The 22,924-nt window shown below is 35.2% G+C and overlaps 2 protein-coding genes across 2 annotated transcripts in view; one reads left to right on the forward strand and one right to left on the reverse strand.

Annotated features, from left to right (window-relative positions):
- The window catches only part of LRRK2 (leucine rich repeat kinase 2), a 143,917-nt gene that overhangs the window by 38,145 nt on the left and 82,848 nt on the right, over window positions 1-22,924 (forward strand). The window contains exons 13-18 of the mRNA XM_090273021.1: window positions 2,328-2,452; window positions 8,097-8,209; window positions 16,708-16,852; window positions 16,988-17,127; window positions 19,108-19,236; window positions 19,312-19,482. Coding sequence (XP_090129147.1) covers window positions 2,328-2,452; window positions 8,097-8,209; window positions 16,708-16,852; window positions 16,988-17,127; window positions 19,108-19,236; window positions 19,312-19,482 — 823 coding nt within the window. The remainder of the gene's footprint in view (window positions 1-2,327; window positions 2,453-8,096; window positions 8,210-16,707; window positions 16,853-16,987; window positions 17,128-19,107; window positions 19,237-19,311; window positions 19,483-22,924) is intronic.
- On the reverse strand, window positions 20,656-21,817 carry LOC150011598 (heterogeneous nuclear ribonucleoprotein A1-like). Its single transcript, XM_090273020.1, has one exon. It carries the CDS (start codon window positions 21,761-21,763, stop codon window positions 20,801-20,803), a length of 963 nt encoding a protein of 320 aa, XP_090129146.1. The 5' UTR covers window positions 21,764-21,817; the 3' UTR covers window positions 20,656-20,800.

The raw sequence follows: 22,924 nt of genomic DNA on the forward strand, positions 1-22,924 counted from the left end.
AGAAAAACTAGGCATTTGAAAATTGAAACATTGTATAATATAATCTCATATCATGATATCATAGAGTTATTTTATCTGTGATGGTAGAAATATGTTGAAGGTTTCCTTTTGTGCTTTATGCTTGGTGTTGACTATGTTTTGCAAAATGGCAGTTAGACAGCACATAACCTTAAATAGTTTTTCCAATTATTGTGTGTGGAAAGTATAAAAGTTCAAATCAGAATATGGCTTCTACTTGTTGCTTTTTCACAACTAATATTTATGATTCTCCCTGCATTTGAAATGACTTTATTTTCCCTTCCTGTGTGTTCTTCAGCTGGGGAAACTTTTACTCACAGCCATTCCAAGTCCAGAGATGTTAAGATTCCATGGCTGGTTAGTGGTACAACAGAGATCAGATTTGTGGGTGGGTGATCGGACTACAGGATATGCTCGGTGCCTTTGTGCAATTTATTATGCCAAAGAATGTAAGGTAACTTTGTCACAGTCTGAGTAAATTGCAAACAAAAATGGACTGTACAGAAACCTGTCATGCATAAAAAGAACAAAGACGGCACAGATGTTGCAGTAAAAACTGATTTTGTGTCCTGGCTTTCCCACTAATTTGAGCGAACTATTTCGCCTCTAAACTTCAGGTGCCTCATTGGTAAAGAGGGATAATAATAATAATAATGTCATAAATTATCAGTTTATAATGTAAGAATTGAACGAATTAATTTAAAAATAGAGATAAAGATAAACCCTGGTGCATTTTTAAGCACTTAATACATCATAGGTATTATTTATACTGTTATTAAATATGAATAAATGAAATGAAAATACCATGAGGATTGTATGCAGCACATCTATAGACTTATAAGGAATGGGGTTACATTGTTTTTCTCATCAATCCAGCTAATCTATTTATATTGTATATGTAATATCTTTGTGTTGTATTTCTTTTACTTAAATGTTGCTCTTGAACACTTAAATGAAGTTTATCTTAAATGGTAATTTTTTTATGGCCGTGAATGTGTATGAAATGAGGCGAAAACACAGTGGAGTAACCTTCAGTTTAAGATCTTGTAGAATTTGTGCAATTAATGTTTTTGGCTATTTTCTCACATGTAACATGTTTACAGTTCCAGTTCTGGGGATTCAAAGTTAACTTTGACAACAGGCTTGCCACTGAAAACTTACTGTCTAGTTGGGAGACTGATGTATCAACAGATACTTACAATATAGTGTGATAATGCAATGGCAGTGATGTGTAAAAGGCATGGTGGTTAGAACCCAGCTGGGGTTACCAAAGGAGGGAGGCTACAAAGAGGGGATGTGTTTAAATTGAAGCTTTAAGATGGAAAAGAGGGATGCTCTCTTAGTGACCATGAAACCATGCGAAGCAAGGAAATGGCCCTTATTACTACTACTCAGCCCTAAAAATTAATGACATCTTACTGTCAGCAACAGCATGGATGGACCTAGAGTGTATTATGCTAAGTGAAATAAGATAGAGAAAGACAAATAGTATATAATCTCACTTATATGTGGAATATAAAGAACAATCTAAACAAATAGAACAGAAATTGATTCATAGATACAAAGGGATGGGGGTGTTGGGGGACTGGGTGAACAGGTGAAGGGATTGAGAAGTACAGATTGGTAGTTACAAAATAATCATGGGATATAAAGTGCAGCATATGAAATATAGTCAATTATATTGTAATAACTGTATGGTGCCAGGCAGGTACTTGAAATATTGGGGAACCACTTTGTAAAATATATGAGTACTAATACAAAATAATATTGAATGTATACTGTAATGGAAAATAAAATAATAAAATTTAGAAAGAATAGCTAAAGTAACCTTAAAGAGTCAAGACTTGAATGAAATAAAGCTAATTAGAATACTGTGTAAGAAGTACGGTGCTGTTATTCTGGAAGAGGCAGGTGGCATGATCTTGCCTTGGGAGTCAGGTGAGTGCACATTTCCAGCCCTGGCTCTGTCACCTGATATTTAATCTCTGACAGCCTCAGTGCTTCATCTGGAAGATGGGGACAATGACATCTACTTTTGAGTGTTGTTGCCAATAAGCCATGTGTAGATCATATGGAAGTTGTTAGTGTTTGAAACTAAATCAAAGAATTCCTAGGTTACTGTGAATTCAACTCCTTGAGGTTAAAGTTCAGTTAAGGAATAATGAAAATTATGTATGCTCATATTTCTGAATTCAAATGCATTTTCATATAGCCTTTTCTGATAATATGTTTCACTTATTTCAAATTGGTGCTTTTACAGTGAGATCAGTTTGTATTTTTATATAAGTATTTCAATATTGTATCTCTAGTAACACTTCCCTGGATATAATGGCAGCAGTGGCCCCCAAAATAATAACAGTTATGAAGAGTCATGAAACATCATTAGCAGTGCAGTTGGAGGCACTTCGAGCTATTTTACATTTCATAGTTCCAGGTAAGTTGCGTAATTGATTGTGGGATGAGATAGCAATTTAAATGGATTTTTGACTTTTCACAGCTATTAATTTTTTGGTAAAACTTAAAGGACCATTTCCTGCCAAACAAATGCAAATTTTCCCCACTAATCCAAAAATAAAGGAAAATGATCTAGAATAGCCAGATTAATTTATAATGAAATTTAATAAGAAAATTCAGTAATTTATTTACATGAGAAATAATTACAGTGTAAATTGTGGAGCTTTACTTCCAAGGAGAGTGCCCATCTCTAATAATTCTTTTCTATTTCTGTTGGCATCACTGAGGCCCAGTTATTTTTGTTTTGCTTTTGTCTGAACTATAAAAATAGCTAACTAATTTTCACACTTCTTCTCTTGGCTCTTTTTAGTCCTTTTACCCTGTTGTTGAATTAATCTTTCTCAAATATAACCATGTGGCTTTTACTCATTAACCTCAATAGCTTCCACCCCTCCACCCCTTTACCTCCCACTTACATCTGTTGTGACCTTATTTGTCCTTCAGAGCACATTTAAAACACCTGCTCCTCCAGTGCTCCTCCATTCATTCAACACATATTGATTAAGTCTCATGTTCTAAACATTGTGATGGCTACCAAGGTATGAAAGACAAGTGAAAATAAAGCAAGCATGATTTGTACTATTTTAGGAGCTCGGAGGTACCTGGATATGTAAATAATTAATTTTTAGGCAGTATGAGAGGAGCTAGTACAGATATTTTTATAAAGGCTGTGATGATACTGATGGAGGCATACACAATTTATTCAAAGGAGTAGGTCAGAGACTGTGATATTGATGTTGGACGGTGAGCAGGGCTGACCTGGTAGGAAGGTCATGGAGGACGCTTCCAGCAGAAGGAGAAAGTGCACATGGTCTGGGGTGAGTGAAGCGTGGAGCAGGGAGCAGTGCCTGGGGATGAATGTGGAAAGACAGGCAGAGGCCTGCAAGTGAGCACCTTGAATGCAACACTGGGGAACTTGTGCTTTATTAATGGAAGTCAATTCAAACTTATTAAAGGTGTTTAAAAATGGCTGTGTCATGACCAAATCTGCAACTTGTAACAATGGCACTGGGGTGTAGAGGATGAGAAGCGGGCACGAGCCTGATCGCGGGGATACTGGGTTGGTGGCGATGATCGTTTGGTGAGACATGGTGGGGCCCAGCGATGTGGGAGAGGATGGAAGTATAGGAGGTACATTTGACATGACTTTCTGATTATTGCAATTAGAGATATTATTCTTTGGGTTCTGTAAAATTTTAAATAGTTTGAAGACCAGTTTTTTTTTTTTCATTTTTAAATGAAGTCCTTTTAAACCTACCGTTATCTGTCATCATATAGGCATTTTATATTTCTGAGTATGAATATACTCAGTAATAGAGTATAAATATTTTCTAGGACAGGGCTTTATTCAGTTGTTTACTTTTAATCCCCTGGTATCTTGACCAAAAATAGCTATTCAGTGAGTATTGGGTTGACCAAAAAGTTCATTTGATTTTTTCTATAAGGTAGCACTTAGTTGTCTTTAACTTCATTCAAAACAACTTTGCTAGATTGTATTGTGACAGCTGTCCTATCAGCCTGCATTAAAAAAAAAACAAAACGTATCATTCTGTTTGCACCAGTGTAGAATTTCCTCAAAAATCTAAAAAATCGAACTGCCTTTTGACCCAGTGATTCTGCTGCTGGGGATATACCCTAAGAATCCCAGATCACCAATTCAAAAGAACTTATGCACCCCTGTGTTCATTGCAGCTCTATTTACAATAGCCAAGTGCTGGAAACAGCCTAAGTGTCCATCTGTAGATGAGCGGATGAAAAAACTGTGGTACATTTACACAATGGAGCACTATGAAGCAGAGAGAAAGAAGGAACTTCTACCATTTGCAACAACATGGATGGAACTGTAGAATATTATGCTAAGTAAAATAAGCCAGGCGGTGAAAGACAAATACCATATGATTTCACCTATAAGAGGAATCTAATGAATACAATAAACTAACAAAAAACAGAACCACAGGCATGGAACCAGAACAGACTGGCAGTGACCAAAGGGGTGAGGGAGGGGGATAATGGTGGAAAGAAGGGGAAGGGGCTAGTTAAAGAGCATGTATGAATGACCCATGGGCATGGACGCCAATGTGGGAATTGACTATGGGAGCGGGGTGTGGGGTGGGGTGGGTAGAGGAGGGCTAAGGGGGAAAAATTGGGACAACTGTAATAGAGTAACAATTTAAAAAATCTTAAAAAAAAAATGCTTTATCAGATTTTAAAAGGTTAAAAAAAAAGGAATTGCGTAAACAAAAAAAAATTAAAAAGCTTATCAGAATTGGTGATTTTTTGTATAGCCATTTTAATACTGAAGATAGAAGAAAATACACAACATTTTCAGTATACTATGCTTTATTATTTCAAGAGCGGTAAAAACACAACTGAAACCCAAAGAAGATCTGTGCAGTGTATAGAGAAGGTGCTGTGACTGATTGAACTTGTCAAAAGTGGTTTGTGAAGTTTCGTGCTGGAGATTTCTCACTGGACGATGTTCCACAGCCGGGTAGACCAGTCGAAGTTGATGTGATCAAATCAAGACATTAATTAAGGACAGTCAATGTTATACCATGTGGGAGATAGCTGAAATACTCAAAATTTCCAGATTAATAAAGTTATTGGTGAAAATGAAAAATATGTCTTATTTTATGGAAAAAAACCATATGGACTTTTTTTTGCCAACCCAATATATTTGGAATGTAATAATGGTATCCCATTTATAGTTGTCAGTTAATTTTTGATATATAATTTAACAGAGGTAATTTTGCTCAAAAATATTACTGTGAGGTTCTTTCTTAAATTTTGTTTGAAGGTTGCAGAAATCAAAAGAAAACAAAACTCCTTTGATTATCCTTAAAGGTGTCAGTCTTATTTTTTGAAGGTGGATTTGAGTTTTAAAGATAACTAAAAGATATTTAGAACTAGCTATATTAGTTTAAAAAAACCATATTCTTATAGATAAAAACAACTATCGAATATCGTTTTTCTTTTCTTTTACTGTTCTTAGGTTAATCCTGAAGCAACATCAATAGTCAATAATATTTTAGATATATTAAATGGTGTATTTAAATGATACATTAAATGATTTATTTACAGTGATGTTTAGATGTATTAAATGGGTACCCTTACAAATGAGTTTATAACTTTAAAATTATATTTTATGTGTAGAAACATATATTAATAGACACATTTTATGTGTTATCAACATATTAATACATTTCCCTATTAGATAAAGGCTTGTCTGCTTTACTGTATGCTACAACATCGTATTTACACTATACCACACCAAACCATAGTGTGCCTTACCTTTCAATACTGTCACTTATCATATTGTTCTATATATAACTATATATTGTTCTAATTAGTAACTATGGTATCAGTACCCCAGTAGTTTTGAGGTTGAATACAGTTCTGATCTGAACATGTTAAGTTGAGGTGCTTTTAAGATATCTGATGTATATGTACTTATTCATTAACTAGGCCATACTCAGATTTCCTTAATTGTAACAAAGATGTTTATTAAAGCAAATTTGTGTAATTCAGCATCCAATTTAAGACCACATATTGCCTCTGGTATTATGGCTCTTAGGTTTATTTCAATCTAGTGCTATTACATTTCTCCTGTTTTAAATGCCAATAACTTACTGAAGTTATTGGAAACAGTTGCTTTAAAAAATAATAATCGACTCAGTTATTTTAATGAAATCTCTTTTGGATTGTTCTTTCTTGACTTCACGTCAGTTCTAGTGGAAATAATGTGAAATTCTTTAAGAACAGACAGGGGCACATTGGAAAGTGTGTAGAAGAAAATTATTAGGAGTATAAAACCATATCCATAAGAACAGGAAGAGGGACTGAATCTGTTGAATCTGGAGAAGAGATGACTCAGGAGAATACAAAAACTATATTAAAATCCCCTCATTCATAGCTAATAACAGTAGTACCTAATGATATGAAGGACTTAAAATGTGTCAAGTATTGTTTTAAGTGCTTTATATGTATTAACTTTTTAAATCCTTGCAACAACCCATCAAGCAATTACTGCTTTTTATTGTTGTTGCCATTTTACTGATGATGGAACTGATTCCTAAAGTGCAGAGGTTTTAAGGTCACAGCTTACATAATGGAGCCAGATGTTCATCCTCTGCAGCCTGACTCCAGAGTAGGCATTTTTATTAAATACACATTTATGCAACAAAGGTGACAAAAGTGTGTTGAATAACAGTTATGTCTAAAGCACTTTGCTTGCAACCCTTGGAAACCTGGAGGTGATTAAGTTACGGATTTTGCCCTCATTCAGTTTGCAGTCCATACAATGTAAAGGACTATTACGTGGAAAGGAAATTATATCCATTCTGGATAGTAGAACTCCCAGTGATGTAACAAAACCAGAGATGAAGTTTATGGAAATGTTCATTTGGATTTGACATAAGAAAGATGTTTAGTAAGACTTGTTATATGTAGCATGAAGGTTTTACTACTCAACAGGCCAGTTTTGTGTGGTCACATCTGCTGGTGATATAATTAATGAGCAGCTTCAGAAGTTAATGTGGTCTTGGTAACTAAAAATGAGATACAGAGAATTTAAGTGACTTGCCCGAGGTCATACAGCTATAGTGAATGTCAGAACCTGTTTGAATACATTTTAAAATAAGTACTCAAAATTACAGGAGTCTGTGAATCCAGCCTGGCTTATTCACTGTGGTTTTTTCTTTATGTAGGAAAATGTCCTGATACCATAGTTACTGATAGTTGACATTCATATTATTGTTAAAAATGAAAAGCTGTGTACAGCCAATTTATAGTTTTTGTTAATACAAATTTTAAAGTAAAAGGTTATAAGTAATTGTTTATTAATAATTGTTCCTATAGTCTTAGGTTTTGGAAACAGCATTCATTCATAATAATTTTACTTTAAATTCTATTGTATAATCAATTTTTAACTTCCAATTTCTTTCCAACAGTTTGGGATAGTTCAGCTACAATGTAGCTTACTAAGGCATATGTTTCCTTTACATAACAATACTGTTATACAGCCTTAGAGGATTTTTCAGAAAACTGTATGCTCTTTCCCAGCATAATACTACAATGCAAATCTCTTTTCTGTTCACTATGATTCCAAGGCTGCTCTTTTATGCCTACATTTTATATCTGACTTTTTTTTGTAGTCCAAATAACTGAGCTTTTCTTAAGTTGTCCATTGTTGCACCAAAATCATCTCGCTCCTTGTATGAGTACAGTCTACTCATACAACGAAGAGATTGTAGATTGTTTGCTACAGAAAATTCCTCCACCAAAAGAACTCCTTGCTACTTTAAATTCAGTAAACATCCACACTGACTGTATTTATTTTATATGCAATGATGAACTATTTTTAAAAATTCCTAAGCTAAGCGAGGCTAGGGTTTTTCTTTTCTTTTGTAAGAAACCATATTTTAGAAAAAAGTACAACATGTATATTGCTAGTTAATTATGATCATTCCTCACAAGTGACAATCTGTTTATCTTAAATCCTATGAGAAAAGTATGTACGTGAATATGTATTTATGTATGTATTTTTGCATTTATTTTGCTTTTAGGCATGCCTGAAGAATTTATGGAAGATACTGGATATCAACTCAAGCTAAATGTGGTTATAGAACAGTGTTTCAGGAATGATATTCACAAACTGGTCCTTGTATCGTTAAATAGGGTATGTACAATATAGGTTTTCTGCCTTTATACTGTTAACCAGAACATGAACTTTGGGGAAATAAGGCAACATTTTTAGTGTAAGTTTTCCATCTTCTGTTTACTCCAACAGTAGAAAGTTATGTGGCTACAGAAGTTATGTGGTAAGGTGACAACAGGAATGTAGGGGTGAAGAGATGTGCCATTTCTGCTAAGACAAGTATACTATGAACTACAGTTATCAGCTCTAAGTGTTCTATCAACTACTGACTCAGACAGGTTCTTTTATTGTTACTAACACAAGGCCGCTCACGTTTGCCCAATCAGGTGCAGAGCTAGATGTGCAGCTAAGCTTCGGGAGTGAAGTCAGGAACTATGTGGGAGCTGTAATTACTGTTTTGTCTGTCTCCCCTGACAGTTGCTTGTCTTTCTTTTCTGGTCCCATTTTGAAAGATCAAGTCCATGAAGACACACAGGGCACAACAGGAAAGTCTTCTTTGATTGCCTTTGTTTGATTTCATTGCTCTCCTCAGAGACAACTTCTGAAGTAGTTTAGTATGTTATGTTTTTTCCCCATTTTTAGGTAGTTACAGGTCTCTGTACATTTGTGATAATATATTATAATTACTACAATCAGTGATTATACTAAGTATAGAAAGAGGAGAAGAGAAAAATTATGTTTATATTGTGCAAGGCAAAGGCATTGATGGAACTAAGATGGTTTGGAAGTTTAACATGATATAAATTGGTTCTTTACAAAAGGTAGAGTGAAGAAGTAAAGAATGATTAGGGTTAATGTTTTTATGAAAGGAAGAGAGCAGTCAAGGTCATTAATGGAAATGATTCCACGTGATTTAGTATACTTTTACAAATGTCGTGAATTAATTAGATCTCCTTTATAAATTCAATTTCAACTGAACTTTATCATGCAATTGTCTATGCGACATTTGAGTAATTTATACTCAAATTTTAATATGATTCTTGAACATTGGAATACAATAGGTTGAATTTGAATTTTGAATTTTGGAGGAAAATAAGTATGTGAAAGGAATTGTGTTATGTACTGGGAGAACATAGATGAATATGTTTTATATCCTCTGTCATGGATTCCATGGAGTGGGGAATAAAGTTGTGCATAAAGCCAGGTATTCTGCATTAGCATTTATGAGCGGTACCAGCTTCATGAACAATGTTTTAGGAACATAGAGGAGGCAGCAGTTAATTTTTTTTGTGGTATGCATTCATGAGAAGCAAGAGGTACCAGAAAAGCCTTAAGAGAGCTCCGATTCTAGTTAGCCCATTGTCACTAAAGTTATCAAATATGTGTGATGTAGTTGAAGGAGTCGTGAGTCAAGAGACCCAGCTCTTACAGTAAGTACTGTGATACCAAGAATATCAGGCAGCTCCCTGGTCTTACGTTTGTTTTTTTTCTTTTTTTGCTATATAATCCTAAGAGAAGTGGTTGACAAATCTGTCCCCACACTTACTTCCCATGCCAACATCCGAGTAATGACACACAGCATCTTACTAAACAGTGACTGTCATTTGGAGGTAGAAAGTTAGGGTCATGAGGAAACAGAAGTGACCATGTTTTCTTTTTAAAAAAACCTCCTCTGTATAATCCCCCTGATCCTTCACCATGATTAACAAAAATACTTTAAACCTAAAAAGATAAATGGAAATATTTTTTTAGCTCTAAAATTCTGTGATTGACTGTCTCACTCTGTATTAAGTTACAAAGCATCAGAGATGTTAGGGCAAAATACTGCAGACACAATAAGATGAATTATTAAAAATAAGTCCATTCTTGGGGAGCAGAATTCCAAATAAGAGAGAACCCAAAGTTCAACTAAAATGTACAAAACCAAGGCTATGAAACATGTTTATTAAAATGAATTAATGTTCGGATATATACAATTTCAATAACAATCAGGCTGAAGTTAAAAATCTGTCTGGAACATTGATGTTCCATTGATGCCTGATCCTTTTAGGTTTTCCCACACCTGAAAAATTCCAGTCACCTGTTCCAGAGAGATCTGTTTGCCCAGTATTGTTTCTGGAGAACAAAGTAGAAATAGATCTCCCCACATTTTGGTGGGATGTGCTTTGTATGCAGAGACTCTGCTGCTGTCAGAGCCAGGGAACTTAGAGTCAAACTAATGTTCTGATTAAATGGACAGAAAGCAAAAAGCCTGTGTGCTTTGCAAAAGCCTTGAGGCAAAATGTACCCTGTTCAAATACTGAAGATCTTTATCTCAATTGTAAATACTATGCAGAGAAGGAAAGAATCTGTTTGCAAAAGTAACAGCAACAAAGAGAAATCACATAAGAATTAAGTACAAAAAAGTTTAGAGGACTAAAGGAAACTGTGAAACTCAGCTGAGAGATACAAAAGAGTTGAACATATAACAATATATACCATATTTTTTTGATAAAATGACTAATTAAAAAAATGAAAATTGATAAAAATAACAATAGTATTTTCTGGCACAAGACAAGCTAGTATAAAAATTTAAGAAAATTAAATAAATAATATGCATGAATAACCAGGAGAATTTTGAAAATTAGGATCATCAATATGGCCCATCTCCAACAGATAATGCGCATATTATAAAACTTTAGTAATTAAAGTGGTGTGATAGTGGCCCTGAAGGTTAATGCCACATAATTTGGGGGTAATTTTAGTAATATCTATCAAAATTCAAATAGACATGTTTTATGACTAGCAATTCCATGCTAAGAATTTATAATATAGATATATTTGTATAGGTACAATTTTTTTTTTAAATAAAAGAATGTTCATTGTGGCATTACTTGAAAAAAGAAAACTGTGGCAACAAACTAAATCATTACGTGGTAATCATTCATGCTGTTTGCCAGATGTTCTCAGTTCTCCATTTTTTGGTGATTCGGGCATGCTATTAATCAACCCTTTTGTGGTTAGGTTGGATCATGTAACCAGTTTTGGCCAAAGAGTGCTAACTGGTCACCTCTGAACCGGATATTTCCATGCTCACGAGACAGCTTTCAGAATGCCTCTCAGGCACTGTGGGGGGCAATGCTGAGATGGGGGTTGCTGCACTGGCAGCCGTCTCTGGGTGGCTGTGATGAACCGAGGCCCCTCCTGCCCAAAACACACAGGAAGCAGGCGTGAGAATTGAATTTTTTCTGTTTTTGAACCTATGAAATTTTGGGATTGTTATTACAGCTTAATTTAGCCTATCCTGACAATACAATGCCTATCAACAGATCCTAATTAAATAAATTATACTACTTCCAAATTATGTGATTCTGTGTAAAGATTAAAAACTGGTTAAGACTCCTTTTGTGTTCCTGTGGAAAGAGCTCCAATTTTCCATGAATATGAACATAGCTGTCAGGTAACTCAATTTTTTTCTTTCATGTATGTTAAAATTATGCACACTCTTTTGATGAAATTAGTGTACCTTTTCTTCCTTATGTCTTCAGCTCCCCTCTTCTACTCAATTAGAGCAGATTATACAGCATTCGCCTTTACAGTTTTGATTTACCAAATTTTCTGATAGTTAAATTTGTGGGCTCTGGAATTAAGATACCAGCTCTACTACCTATAGACCAATGTGCCTTGGACAAGTTCCTTAAAGTCTCAGTTTTATTATCTGTAAATGGATAATAGACATTTTTTCACTTAGGGTTATTATGAACATTTTTATGAGATAATTAATGTTAAGTACTCAGTACAATGCTTGGCACACAGTAGGTACTCAATAAATGTTAGTTAATTTTACCTGTTTTCTCACCAATTTTTGTTAAATTCTACATTGACAGGGTTTATAATATTTACATTCAACTCTAAAAAATATTACCTGTTTTCAGCTTATTCCTATAGTTCCATGGATTCAATTTTCCCTGCAAGTCCTTTGGTTATAGATTTTCAATTCATCTTTTAGTTGTCTGAGGCTTTTTTTTAAAGGTTTAATGCCTGAACATTTGAACATTGTTACAGTGGTTGTGGTGGTGTTTTATATGTGGGCTCTTGAAAAACATTTTGATTTGTTGTAAAGTATTAGGGTTTTATTTTCTTTCTTTGAAAACTTTGTAGGCATTTCACTGTCTTGTAGTACTGAATGTTTTAGTGTAAAAGTCTGAGACCTTTTTTTTTTTTTAAATGATGATGTTTTTACCTGTTTTCTCAAAGGAATATTTTTATGAAATCCAGCCACTTATTATGATATATCTCAAGGTTAGTCCTCCTAGACTATGATTTTTTTTTTTTCAAGCTATACATTCAATCTTTTTTTTTTTTTTTCTGGCAAGGCTTTTCTGATTTGCAATTGATTAAGCTAGAAACTAGTTAAGAGGCTGGCCTTAAGCTCTCTAGCCCTCTCATTAGAGAAACCATTTCAATTATTTATGTATTTTCTGAAAATACTTCGTAATTGTGGAGCATGGATGATAGGATGTTTCTAATTAAACTTTGTAGGTACCCTTCCATTGCCACTTCCAAAAAATTCATTTGGTCATCACCTACTAAGTATAAACTAGCAAATCAATTTTAATCCCCATTTGAACCATAATGCAATAAATCACTATTTTCAAGATATAACATTAGATAAATGAAAAAAGGGTCATTTTAGGCTTGTGAATATCATGTATACATGTACATTTTTTCAAATTTATAAAACTGTCAAAAATCAAATGCCATTATTTTAAAATATCAAATAGTTTATTTGGGCTCCATCACATGTAATAATGTGATACAATGAATTCTCTTTTTGCATAGACAAATCACAGATTTCCTGTTGCAAATCATTAGTCATTATTGAAGTGCATCTGAAATAGTTAGAAATCAGGGCGCCCCAAGGTAGCAAAACTACTAACTGAGTAGAAACTTGTTAAAGGTGATGGTATTAAGGGCACGAATAGCTGCTTTATAAATATCAGTTTGATTTAATTTTAGAATAAAAAATAAGCCTATGATGCATTTTGAGCTCAGGAGCAGGACCAGCTACAGAATTGGCGGAGCCCAGTACAAAATGAAAATGCAAGACCCTTGTTTAGAAATTAAGAATTTCGGGACGGTGGCAGTAGAGCATGGAACTGAATGTGGGGCGATTCAAATCACAGAGCCCCGTGTGACTGCACAGGGTACACCTGTGAAGCTGGCCGTGCTGTGGAAGCAGGAGTGACAGTACTGCTATCAAAGTTTAGAATGACAGTCGGACTTTTTCTGGAAAAGATAATAGACCTTTGGCTTTGAACATCTGAGTTCAACATACTGGTGTCAAGCAAAGAGAAATGTGGGCTGAAGAGCTTAAGAGAGTTTGCACTTGTGCTTTGAGTTATCTGCTCAAGAGTTCCTGGGCCTCAATTTTTTTCATTTATAACATAAGGATAACAATGGTGTGTCTACATCATAGGGTGGTTGTGAGGATCACATGAGGTGTATATGAATTGCCTAAAAGAATGTCTGGCACATGGCAAGTACTGCATAAATTTTGATGTGATCATTGTAGTGTTGCTTTTGTTGTGACTTGATGCCATGTTAGTGTATGAAATACCATCCATGAATAGAAGAGTTTAAGAAAAGGACTTTGGACAAAGTGTGGACTTGAAAGAAGAGATTGTGAAGGAGATGGGCAAATTAATGGTTTTAAAGTTTGAGAATAATTAAGGGCATATTGTGTCATGGAAATCAAGGAAGGAAAAAAGCAGCAATTCAATTACTCAAGGACTTTTTTCTTTGAATGGTTTTAATTCAGAGTGGTTAGGACAGAAGTCTGATTATATGAAATTAAGGGGTGGGGAGAATGTAGCGTTAGTGGGTGTAGGCTTTTCTATTAATAGGTTTAGAAATGAAAGAAAAGTGGTAGTTTGATGGAATGGAAGAACAATTTAAGTATAATCTTTCTCTCACTTAGAAGTACCTTTTATCTGAGGAGAATTTTAGTCCAAGGCCTGAACTGTGGCCATGACTCAGTGTTTATTGCACGATGGATTACCTCATTTTATTCTCAATAGGACCCAACGTTATTAGGATCATTTAAGTTTTTCAATTTAATTTATTTCAATTACAGTTGCTACTTAATATTATTTTATATTAGTTCTATGTATACAGCATAGTGGCTAGACAATCATAATTTACAAAAGTGATCCTGCCGATATTTCAAGTACCCACTTGGCATTGGGATCATTTTAGAGGTGAGGAAGCCGAGACACACATACTGAGCCATCCCTCTAGCTCCACTTTGCACCTTTGGAGTAAATACCACTTGTGAGAAAATGTTATTTCATTCGTTTTAATGGTTCTCATATTCATGGAACTGTTAAGTGATGACACAGAATTTAAACCCGAATTTAATTGGCTCTAAAGCTGATGTACTTTTACTACCCAAAGACTTGTTAAGGTGGAGTTAATGACAGGAAACAGTCCAAGGGAGGCAAGGATGTGAGTGTCTTGGTGAAATGATAGGTGAAATCGTAGATGAAACGATGTCCAAGCTGAGCAGTGAGGCGATGGAGGAGAGGTTCTAGGCACCTGTGCCGCAAGCTTTTTTTTTTTTTGCCATAAACATCTTTTCCACAGCATTTTTGCTGTGCAATAGATTGGCTCTAAGGCAATTTCTTAAAGATAAAATAACCAGTGGATGGCTTGATGTACATTTGACAGACTTAATGTATTTAAACTAGTTGTCAGTTTGGTTTCAATTCTCCATTGACTAAATGCTTGCAGTATTCCTATTTTCATATTATATAAATCCTAGCCCTTGTAATGGTCTCCACAGTAGGGAGTAGACGTGGTGATCTGAAAACAGTGGGTGAAGCCAGATTGCACACTGTATTAGACAATGGTAATGTAGTTTGCCAGTCCTTTGGTGAGCACAGGGGTCCTTCCACCTGTCAAAACCAAAAGTTTATCCAGCTGTGGCAAATAAGAAAGATGTGGCTACTAATTCACAACAGTTTTTAAGGGCATTAATTATCTCTTCTTTAGTGGGAAACTCATACCTCTCTCAAGGAAGGAAGAAATAGCAGTGAAAATGAAACAGTGCAATGCTAAGCAAGGAAATGAATCAACAACCCCCCCCCCCAAAAAAGGTATAAAACTATGAATAAAAGACTCCCAAAACAATGTATTTTCATTTTTAATAAAGTTAAAAAGTTTTTGTTTTTAACCTTTCATCTTTTACTATGTCCTTTTTAATGTCTCTTTTATTTTTTGTTATTTTATCTTTTATGGAGAAATTGCCTTATGGCCAATTAGTTGTGCACCACGAAAATGTTTACAGCATTTACAGCCAATATACTTAGGGCAGAAAATACCACACACAGAGGAGAAGGGCACGGGGTGAGAAAATGATGCTAACCCTACACCCTGTACACAAAAAGATGCAGAATAAGAACAACTGTGAGGCACTGAGGGTCTAGATTGATAAAGGAATGAAAATATGTGTTTTGACGGTATGAAAGTGAGAGAGCTTACGGGGTAGAAGGTTTTGGTTGAAAAGGAGCTTGAGGTCTGGCTTGAAGCTAATTCAGCTCTCTGCTGGGTCAGTCAGATTTGGAGTGGAGGTACAACGACTAGTGTACATGAAATAAAAAGTCCTGTCCTGGGAAGGGTAGCACTGTCATTTTTGAAAGGAAGGCTATTTACTTGGTGGGCATTCACATCGCAGTAGAGGTTTGGAGAGCATCACGGAAAAGCAGAGATGAACAGTATAAAAGAGTTAACTCTTTGTCACAGACATCAAAGGAGGGGAGGTGTGGCTGTGATTGTCACATGGTTGGAAAGTGTGTTGTTGACTGTATTCGTCTGTTAGTGAGTAGGATGGCCTGGAAAAAGAAGTGGCCTCTATTATAGAATATCAGTAAATAATGTCAGATCATCTGGAAGAATTGAAATTAAAAGTTTGGAAGAGGATTAAGATCTTGGGCTTTTAGGGCAGACACATCTACATTCAAGACTCAGGCCTGACACTTAGCTGTGTGACTTGAACTCTTGCTCCTACATCTTTAAAGTTTGATGAACCTATTACACAAGGCTGTTGAGGGGGTATAAATGAGATAAGACATGTAAAGAACTTACAGAATAAATTCTCAATCAGTATTTTCTGTGGTGACAGGCAGCATTGCATTTTACTGGTTAAATATGTTGACTGTGGGATCAAACATCCTTGATTTGGTCTCAATATAGCAATTTATGTAAATGTGTGACTAGATACCCAAGCCCCCCTAACCATTAGTGAACTCATCCTTTATTGGCAATGAAATGAGTGTGCATTAATAAGATTGTTATGAAAAAAATGCACGTAAGGTATTTAACACAGTGCCTGACACAGAACAGGTACTCAATAGTATTAAAGTGCTAGTTTCTTAACCTTAATAATGAATAGTAGTAATTAGTAATATGAGGTAGAATTAAGGATTCTAATCTTTATTTAAATACATAGTTTATATTTGATCAGTCTATAACAGGCTTTAAATAAGTATTAAGAACTCATTTTTAAGAGCAAATATTCTTAATTGTCCTTTTGACTTTAGTTCATTGGAAATCCTGGGATTCAGAAATGTGGATTAAAAGTAATTTCTTCTATAGCACGTTTTCCTGATGCAGTAGAGGTGTTATCTCTGGAAGGTGCTATTGATTCGATGCTTCAGACACTGCAGATGTATCCAGATGACCAAGGTTGGTACAGTTTGAACTCAGGATTTATAGCAGATTATTATAGATCTTTAGTTGCTGGAGGGATGTTTTAAAGTTTTTTCTTTAGTTTTGAGTTGAAAAACAATTAACTCTGTTTTTTTTCCTTTATTCTTCTAGAAATTCAGTGTCTGGGTTTAAGTCTTATAGGATGCTTGATTACAAAGAAGAATTTATTCATGGGAACTGGGCATCTGCTGGCAAAAATTCTGGTTTCCAGCTTACAACGATTTAAGGATGTTGCTGAATTACAGACTAAGGTATGTACATTATCTTGAAGGGAATTTGATCTTGTGCAGATTTATTTCAGAGCAGTTGGTATAACCCCACTTTGCATTTATGGAGATATTCTAGTTAAAACTGAAAACCATCTATTATTTTGTAGTATTTTAATTGTAGAAGGTGGAGAGAATTGTATTAAATCTTTAAAGAGCCTGTGTTTCATCATTAAAACTTTAAAATCATCTTTTTTTTTTTTTGCCATTTTTTTTTTCATGAAAGAGTGTGCTAAAGAAATTCCAGGTAGCTGAGCTTCATTTGCTTGGATTTTATATAAATAGAAGTTATAATTATTCTGAAGTTTATCACTCTCTGTTTTGTTGTGGGCTGCTCCTATAGTAATTTTGATCCTTGATTTTTTTTCTTTCAGTGGAACAATATTTTAAACCTTTTTCATCAAGCAAAATTTAAAATGTGACATATAATCACTGTTTTTATTAGGAATTCAAGATATTGGCTTAGGGTTAATTAAGGCAATATTTAAGAAATAAATTGTTTCAGGATCTTTTTCTCCTAATGTTGTGAAAACAGGTAGTTTTTAAAAGACTTTCTGCCGTGGTTGTAATTTTTAGTACTAGAGTCTGCAACTTTCATAAACCGTACTCAGCAAATATTTTCATGAATGGAAGCATTGACCAGGAATAATATTGTCTAGGTTCTAACCTTTGCAGAGACATTATTAGTACATGAGATAACGGATATAAAGTTTTAAATTTTAAAGTGCTGCTGAGCACACAACATTCTTAGATTTAAAACAACAGTGTGTTTTATAAATCTGCTCTTTATAGTGTGCTTCCACCTAGACTAATTAAAGCCAAGCAGAACTGATTAAAAGTAATCCAAGGGGAAAGCAATGATTTGGTGCCCAGTTCCTCAGAGTTAATTCTTCTGGGCATAAATGCTAAGATCACTATAGTAGAGGTTGTAAACGGTTGACCAGTGGGGCTGAATTTGGCCTGCCAGCATATTTCATTTGACCACTTCTGTGTTTATAAGTTTTTAATTTGAATTATGTGCCTTCTGCACATTTGCACTTCCTCTTTGTGGCTGCATTTATTTGTTTGCAGGACCTCTGCCCTAGAGGTGGGTGGACCACGCTTCCCTTGACCTGCATAAATTAAGACTACTTCTCTTATCACGTGTTAGGAAGTATTTGTAGAACTTAGGTGTCTAAAGTGTGCAAAATAATTATTTTAATATTTTGATTATTTCTTTAATCTATGAAATGGACAGATATTGAAAATCTGAAAAGTTAAGTTGATCTTTGGTGAGTTTCTCCAGCAAAGTTCATTCTTTCTGTAAAATCTCACATGAGTGGACAGCCCAGACAACTCTCAGAAACATGCTTAGGTGATTCTGAAAGTAATGGTGTGACTGATTCGTTCTTTAAAAATAATTTGCTTTAAGGATGTAAGCTCCAGAGTGCCTTCCAGCTTCTCTTAAATACACTTAACGTGAATGAAATCGGGAGCTCAGATTTGTCTTTTTGAGGTTTAAGTTTCAGAAGAAAGCACAAAATATTGGGGAAATGCTGGGCTATCTAGAGAAGCTAATCTGCAATCTTACAATAAAAAATTCACTTTACTGGACTGTTTGGGTCTGTAATCCTGCTGACTGTGCTGTTCTAATCCTGATTAATATCTTGCTTTCATCCTGTAGGAATGGCTTCAGACAGTGATTTTTAAAAGCTACATATTAGTGGATTAAGTATTTTTCTTGCTTTGTTAATTAGCATTTTATTCTCTGTGTGCCTACTATATTTGTTAACAACGAGAGAGCAAGGTGTATTCATAGGATTGTTTCAAGGTTTATAGCTTTAAAGTACAAACCTAGTAAATACATCTACTTTGTTAAGTGAACTCAGGTTTTAAATATCATATACAAGCTCTGTTTTATATTATTTATTTGTTCTTTTTGCCCATAATTGCTTATGTTTTTATTATTTCTGGACATGCTTTCAGGGATTTCAGACAGTCCTCACTGTGCTGGAATTGTCAGTGTCTTTTTCCAAGCTGTTGGTGCATTATTCCTTTGATTCAGTAATATTTCATCAGATGTCTTCCAGTCTCACGGAACAAAAGGATCAACAGGTACAATGTTGTTCACCTGTATGCTAAACTGTTATGTATTTAGCAGACTCTAACCCTTCTTTTCATTCTTTTTAGTTTCTAAACCTTTGTTGCAAGTGCTTTGCAAAATTAGCTATGGATGATGAGTTAAAAAGTGTGATGCTGGAGAGAGCTTGTGATCAAAATAACAGTATCATGGCTGAATGCTTGCTTCTATTGGGAGCGGATGCCAATCGAGCCAAGGAGGGAGCTTCTTTAATTTGTCAGGTAAAATTTTCAAGATGACAATTTTATCCTTACTCTATTGACTTTGCCATTGTATAGCTATTATTTACATCATATTATTCCTCACTGCAGAATTTACCAGTTTATTGCACAAGTGCTTGTGCTTTGTAGTCAGACTTAGTTTAGGTTCACGGAATTGCAGAGGTAATAGGATCCTTGGGCACTACTGTCCAACCCTTCATTTCACTTGTTTCCCTACCATGTTAAGGTTGATAAATAACTTTTCAATTGCGTCTCTTACTATGCATCTCTATACAAACTCTTCACTCCACTCAGCCCACGTCTTTAGTTAATTTTGGCCATTTGCAACCATTTTCTCTTTGTTTTGAGTTTCTTTGACTAGAAAGTTCTCCCCGCAGGGCTATGGTATGTGGTCACATAGACTGGTCCCACACACTGTAGGGGGCGCCATTCTCATGCACACCCCTGCCACTGGCCACCCCTGCAGTTATGTAGCACTGTCGTCCTGCTTTTTCACTTTGCCTTCCGTCCTGCGCTGTGCAGACACAGCTATTTAATTGTTCTCTTCAGTCAAAACCTAACACAGATCTGTTCCCTGGATAAGCCCTCCTCACACTTGCCGACCTCCGTACAAAATGCAGATTTACTTCTGTAAGTTTTTGACAATTACGTACATTTCTTCTGCATCTTGTGAGTTGTATGAAAGTAGAAATGTATCAGTCAGAATATTTAACTCATTGTTTATAGTATGCATTCAACAAGTATTTACTAATGTGGATTACATGTAATTTCAAGTTTGTCTTTGTTGTATAAATTTTAGAGGCTATAATAACATTCAGGTAAGCACCATGTATATTTTCTAGAAATTTAATAATATATCTAGTGAAGCAATTATGGAGTGATTTAATATACATTATTAGATAGCCAGCAGAGTACTGTTTTCTAGTAATTTATTTTTTTTTTTTTTTTTTTTTTTTTAAAAAGACACATTTATTCAGCGTCATGATCAGACTATTACATTTAGCAATCAACAGCATGGGTGCAAAAAAAAAAAAAAAGAAAAAAGGAAAAAAAAAACTACATTAAAAACCCCTTTTTGGAATGCTTTACACTTTCCACAGAACAGAAACTAAAATAACCTGTTATACAATTAGTCACAAATACAGTCCTCGAGTTTTTTGCCCATTCACATGAGTATTGTCTAAAACATGTCTTCTTTGTAGCAGCTAGGCCCTGCCACCACTGTGCTTGGCTGAGTTCACAAATCTGTTGTAACCTGTAGCTTCCCTGTCACTTCTCTGGCTCTCCTCTCCTGCTAAGCTTTGTTTCCTGGTAGTAATTAAAACCTTCTGCCACTGCCATAGCTACTGCTGCTGCTGGAACCGCCATAGCCACCTTGGTTTCGTGGTTTGGCAAAGTATTGGCCTCCACCACCATAAGGGCCAGAGCTTCTGCCTCCAAAGTTTCCTCCTTTCATGGGTCCAAAATTTGAAGATTGATTGTTGTAATTGCCAAAATCATTGTAGCTTCCGCCACCTCCAAAATTACTTCCATCATTACCAAATCCATTATAGCCATCCCCACTGCCACCATATCCACCACCACCATGGCTACCACCAAAGCCACCTCGACCACTGAAGTTTCCTCCACGACCAAAGTTGTCATTCCCACCAAAACCACCTCCACGACCACCTCCGAAGTTTCCAGAACCACTTCGACCTCTTTGGCTGGATGAAGCACTAGCCATCTCTTGCTTAGATAGGGCTTTTCTCACTTCACAGTTGTGGCCATTTACAGTATGGTATTTCTGAATGACAATCTTGTCTACAGAGTCATGGTCATCAAAGGTAACAAAAGCGAAGCCTCTCTTTTTGCCACTGCCTCGGTCAGTCATGATTTCAATCACTTCAATTTTCCCATATTGTTCAAAATAATCTCTTAGGTGATGTTCCTCAGTGTCTTCTTTAATACCACCGACAAAAATCTTTTTCACAGTTAAGTGTGCACCAGGTCTTTGAGAATCTTCTCTTGAGACAGCCCTCTTTGGTTCCACAACTCTTCCGTCCACCTTGTGTGGTCTAGCATTCATGGCTGCATCCACCTCCTCCACAGTGGCGTATGTGACAAACCCAAAGCCTCTGGAGCGCTTGGTATTTGGATCTCTCATCACCACACAGTCTGTGAGCGTTCCCCATTGCTCAAAATGGCTCCTCAGACTCTCATCTGTTGTTTCAAAGCTCAAACCTCCAATAAAGAGCTTTCGTAGCTGTTCCGGCTCTTTGGGAGACTCTGACTTAGACATGACGACTTCAGGGCAGGAGACTTGAACGATGCTTACTCAGCGGCGTCCACCGACAGAAAGCTCTAGTAATTTATTTTTAAAGCCTTACTTTATTTAATTTCTCACTTGCCTATGGATACGAATCAACTTTTCAACTGTAAGATTGTTAGTACTACTTAGCAGTCCACATAAAAAGAAACTGAACCTGTAACTCATTTTCATGAACAATTAAGTTATGTATTAAAACCAAATAATCAAATAAGTTAAATTCAGTAAAATTTATTTTAGGCAAGCAACATTAAAAATAGTTGCTTCTTTATTTAAAGATAACTAAATTATTTCTCTCAATGATTTAATATGTTTTTATTGTGTATCTTTTATGATATCTGCAGATCATTGCATTAATGTTTTCTGGATATGCCAAAGAACTAAAAAGTAACTTCCCCTTCAAATTTTCACTGGGAAACAATATACATAAAAACACTTCAGTGCAATTACTCTACATTCCCCATAGTGCTTTCTGCTTTTCTCTCAGTTTATCCAACTTTTTCTATAAATAAAAAGCTTTTTATTTTACTTCCCATGTTTTTTAAACTTAAATAGCTTGCATACATATGTCTTTTCTTTAAAAAAATCATATTTACATCCATAGGTTTATTAAATTAAAAAATTAATCCTAGTTGTCAGTTTCTTTTGTTTATCAAATAATAATAACTTTTGATTAAATATGTGCTAGATTCTTTGAACAGACTTTATTTTGTACTAATGCAAGAAATGGTAATCAAGACTTAATTATTCATGTGCCAATGCAGCATATTTAAGGACTATTCAGAGCAAGGGTGGAGCTAATCTTGTTAGGCTTTCTGAGGAGAATTTAATGATATAATGTCTCTGATTGGTAGAGAAGAATATGGAAGATTAAGTCTGGGTATGAAAGTGCATTAGTAGAGAGAAACCTGAAGATAAAAGTCTTCAAATCATGGTGGGATGAGCAAGTATAATGAAGTCTAAATAAAAGTAATGAACACTTTGGTGGTATTCATTACCACCTGGGCACTGTTCTGAGTTCTTTACATAATTTAACCCTGAAGACAACCTTAGGAATGAGTTCTAATATTATCCCCATTATACAGGTAAGGAATTGAGTCACAGAGAGGTTAAGTAACTTGTGTAAGGGCACTC

The sequence above is a fragment of the Furipterus horrens genome, unplaced genomic scaffold (genome assembly GCF_987537825.1).
Source record: "Furipterus horrens unplaced genomic scaffold, mFurHor1.1.pri manual_scaffold_4, whole genome shotgun sequence".
In the NCBI taxonomy this organism is placed as follows: Eukaryota; Metazoa; Chordata; class Mammalia; order Chiroptera; family Furipteridae; genus Furipterus; species Furipterus horrens.

Bases quoted from the DNA above. Each gene is read 5' to 3' on its own strand.
- LOC150011598 (XM_090273020.1), bottom strand. From the start codon at position 21,763: ATGTCTAAGTCAGAGTCTCCCAAAGAGCCGGAACAGCTACGAAAGCTC.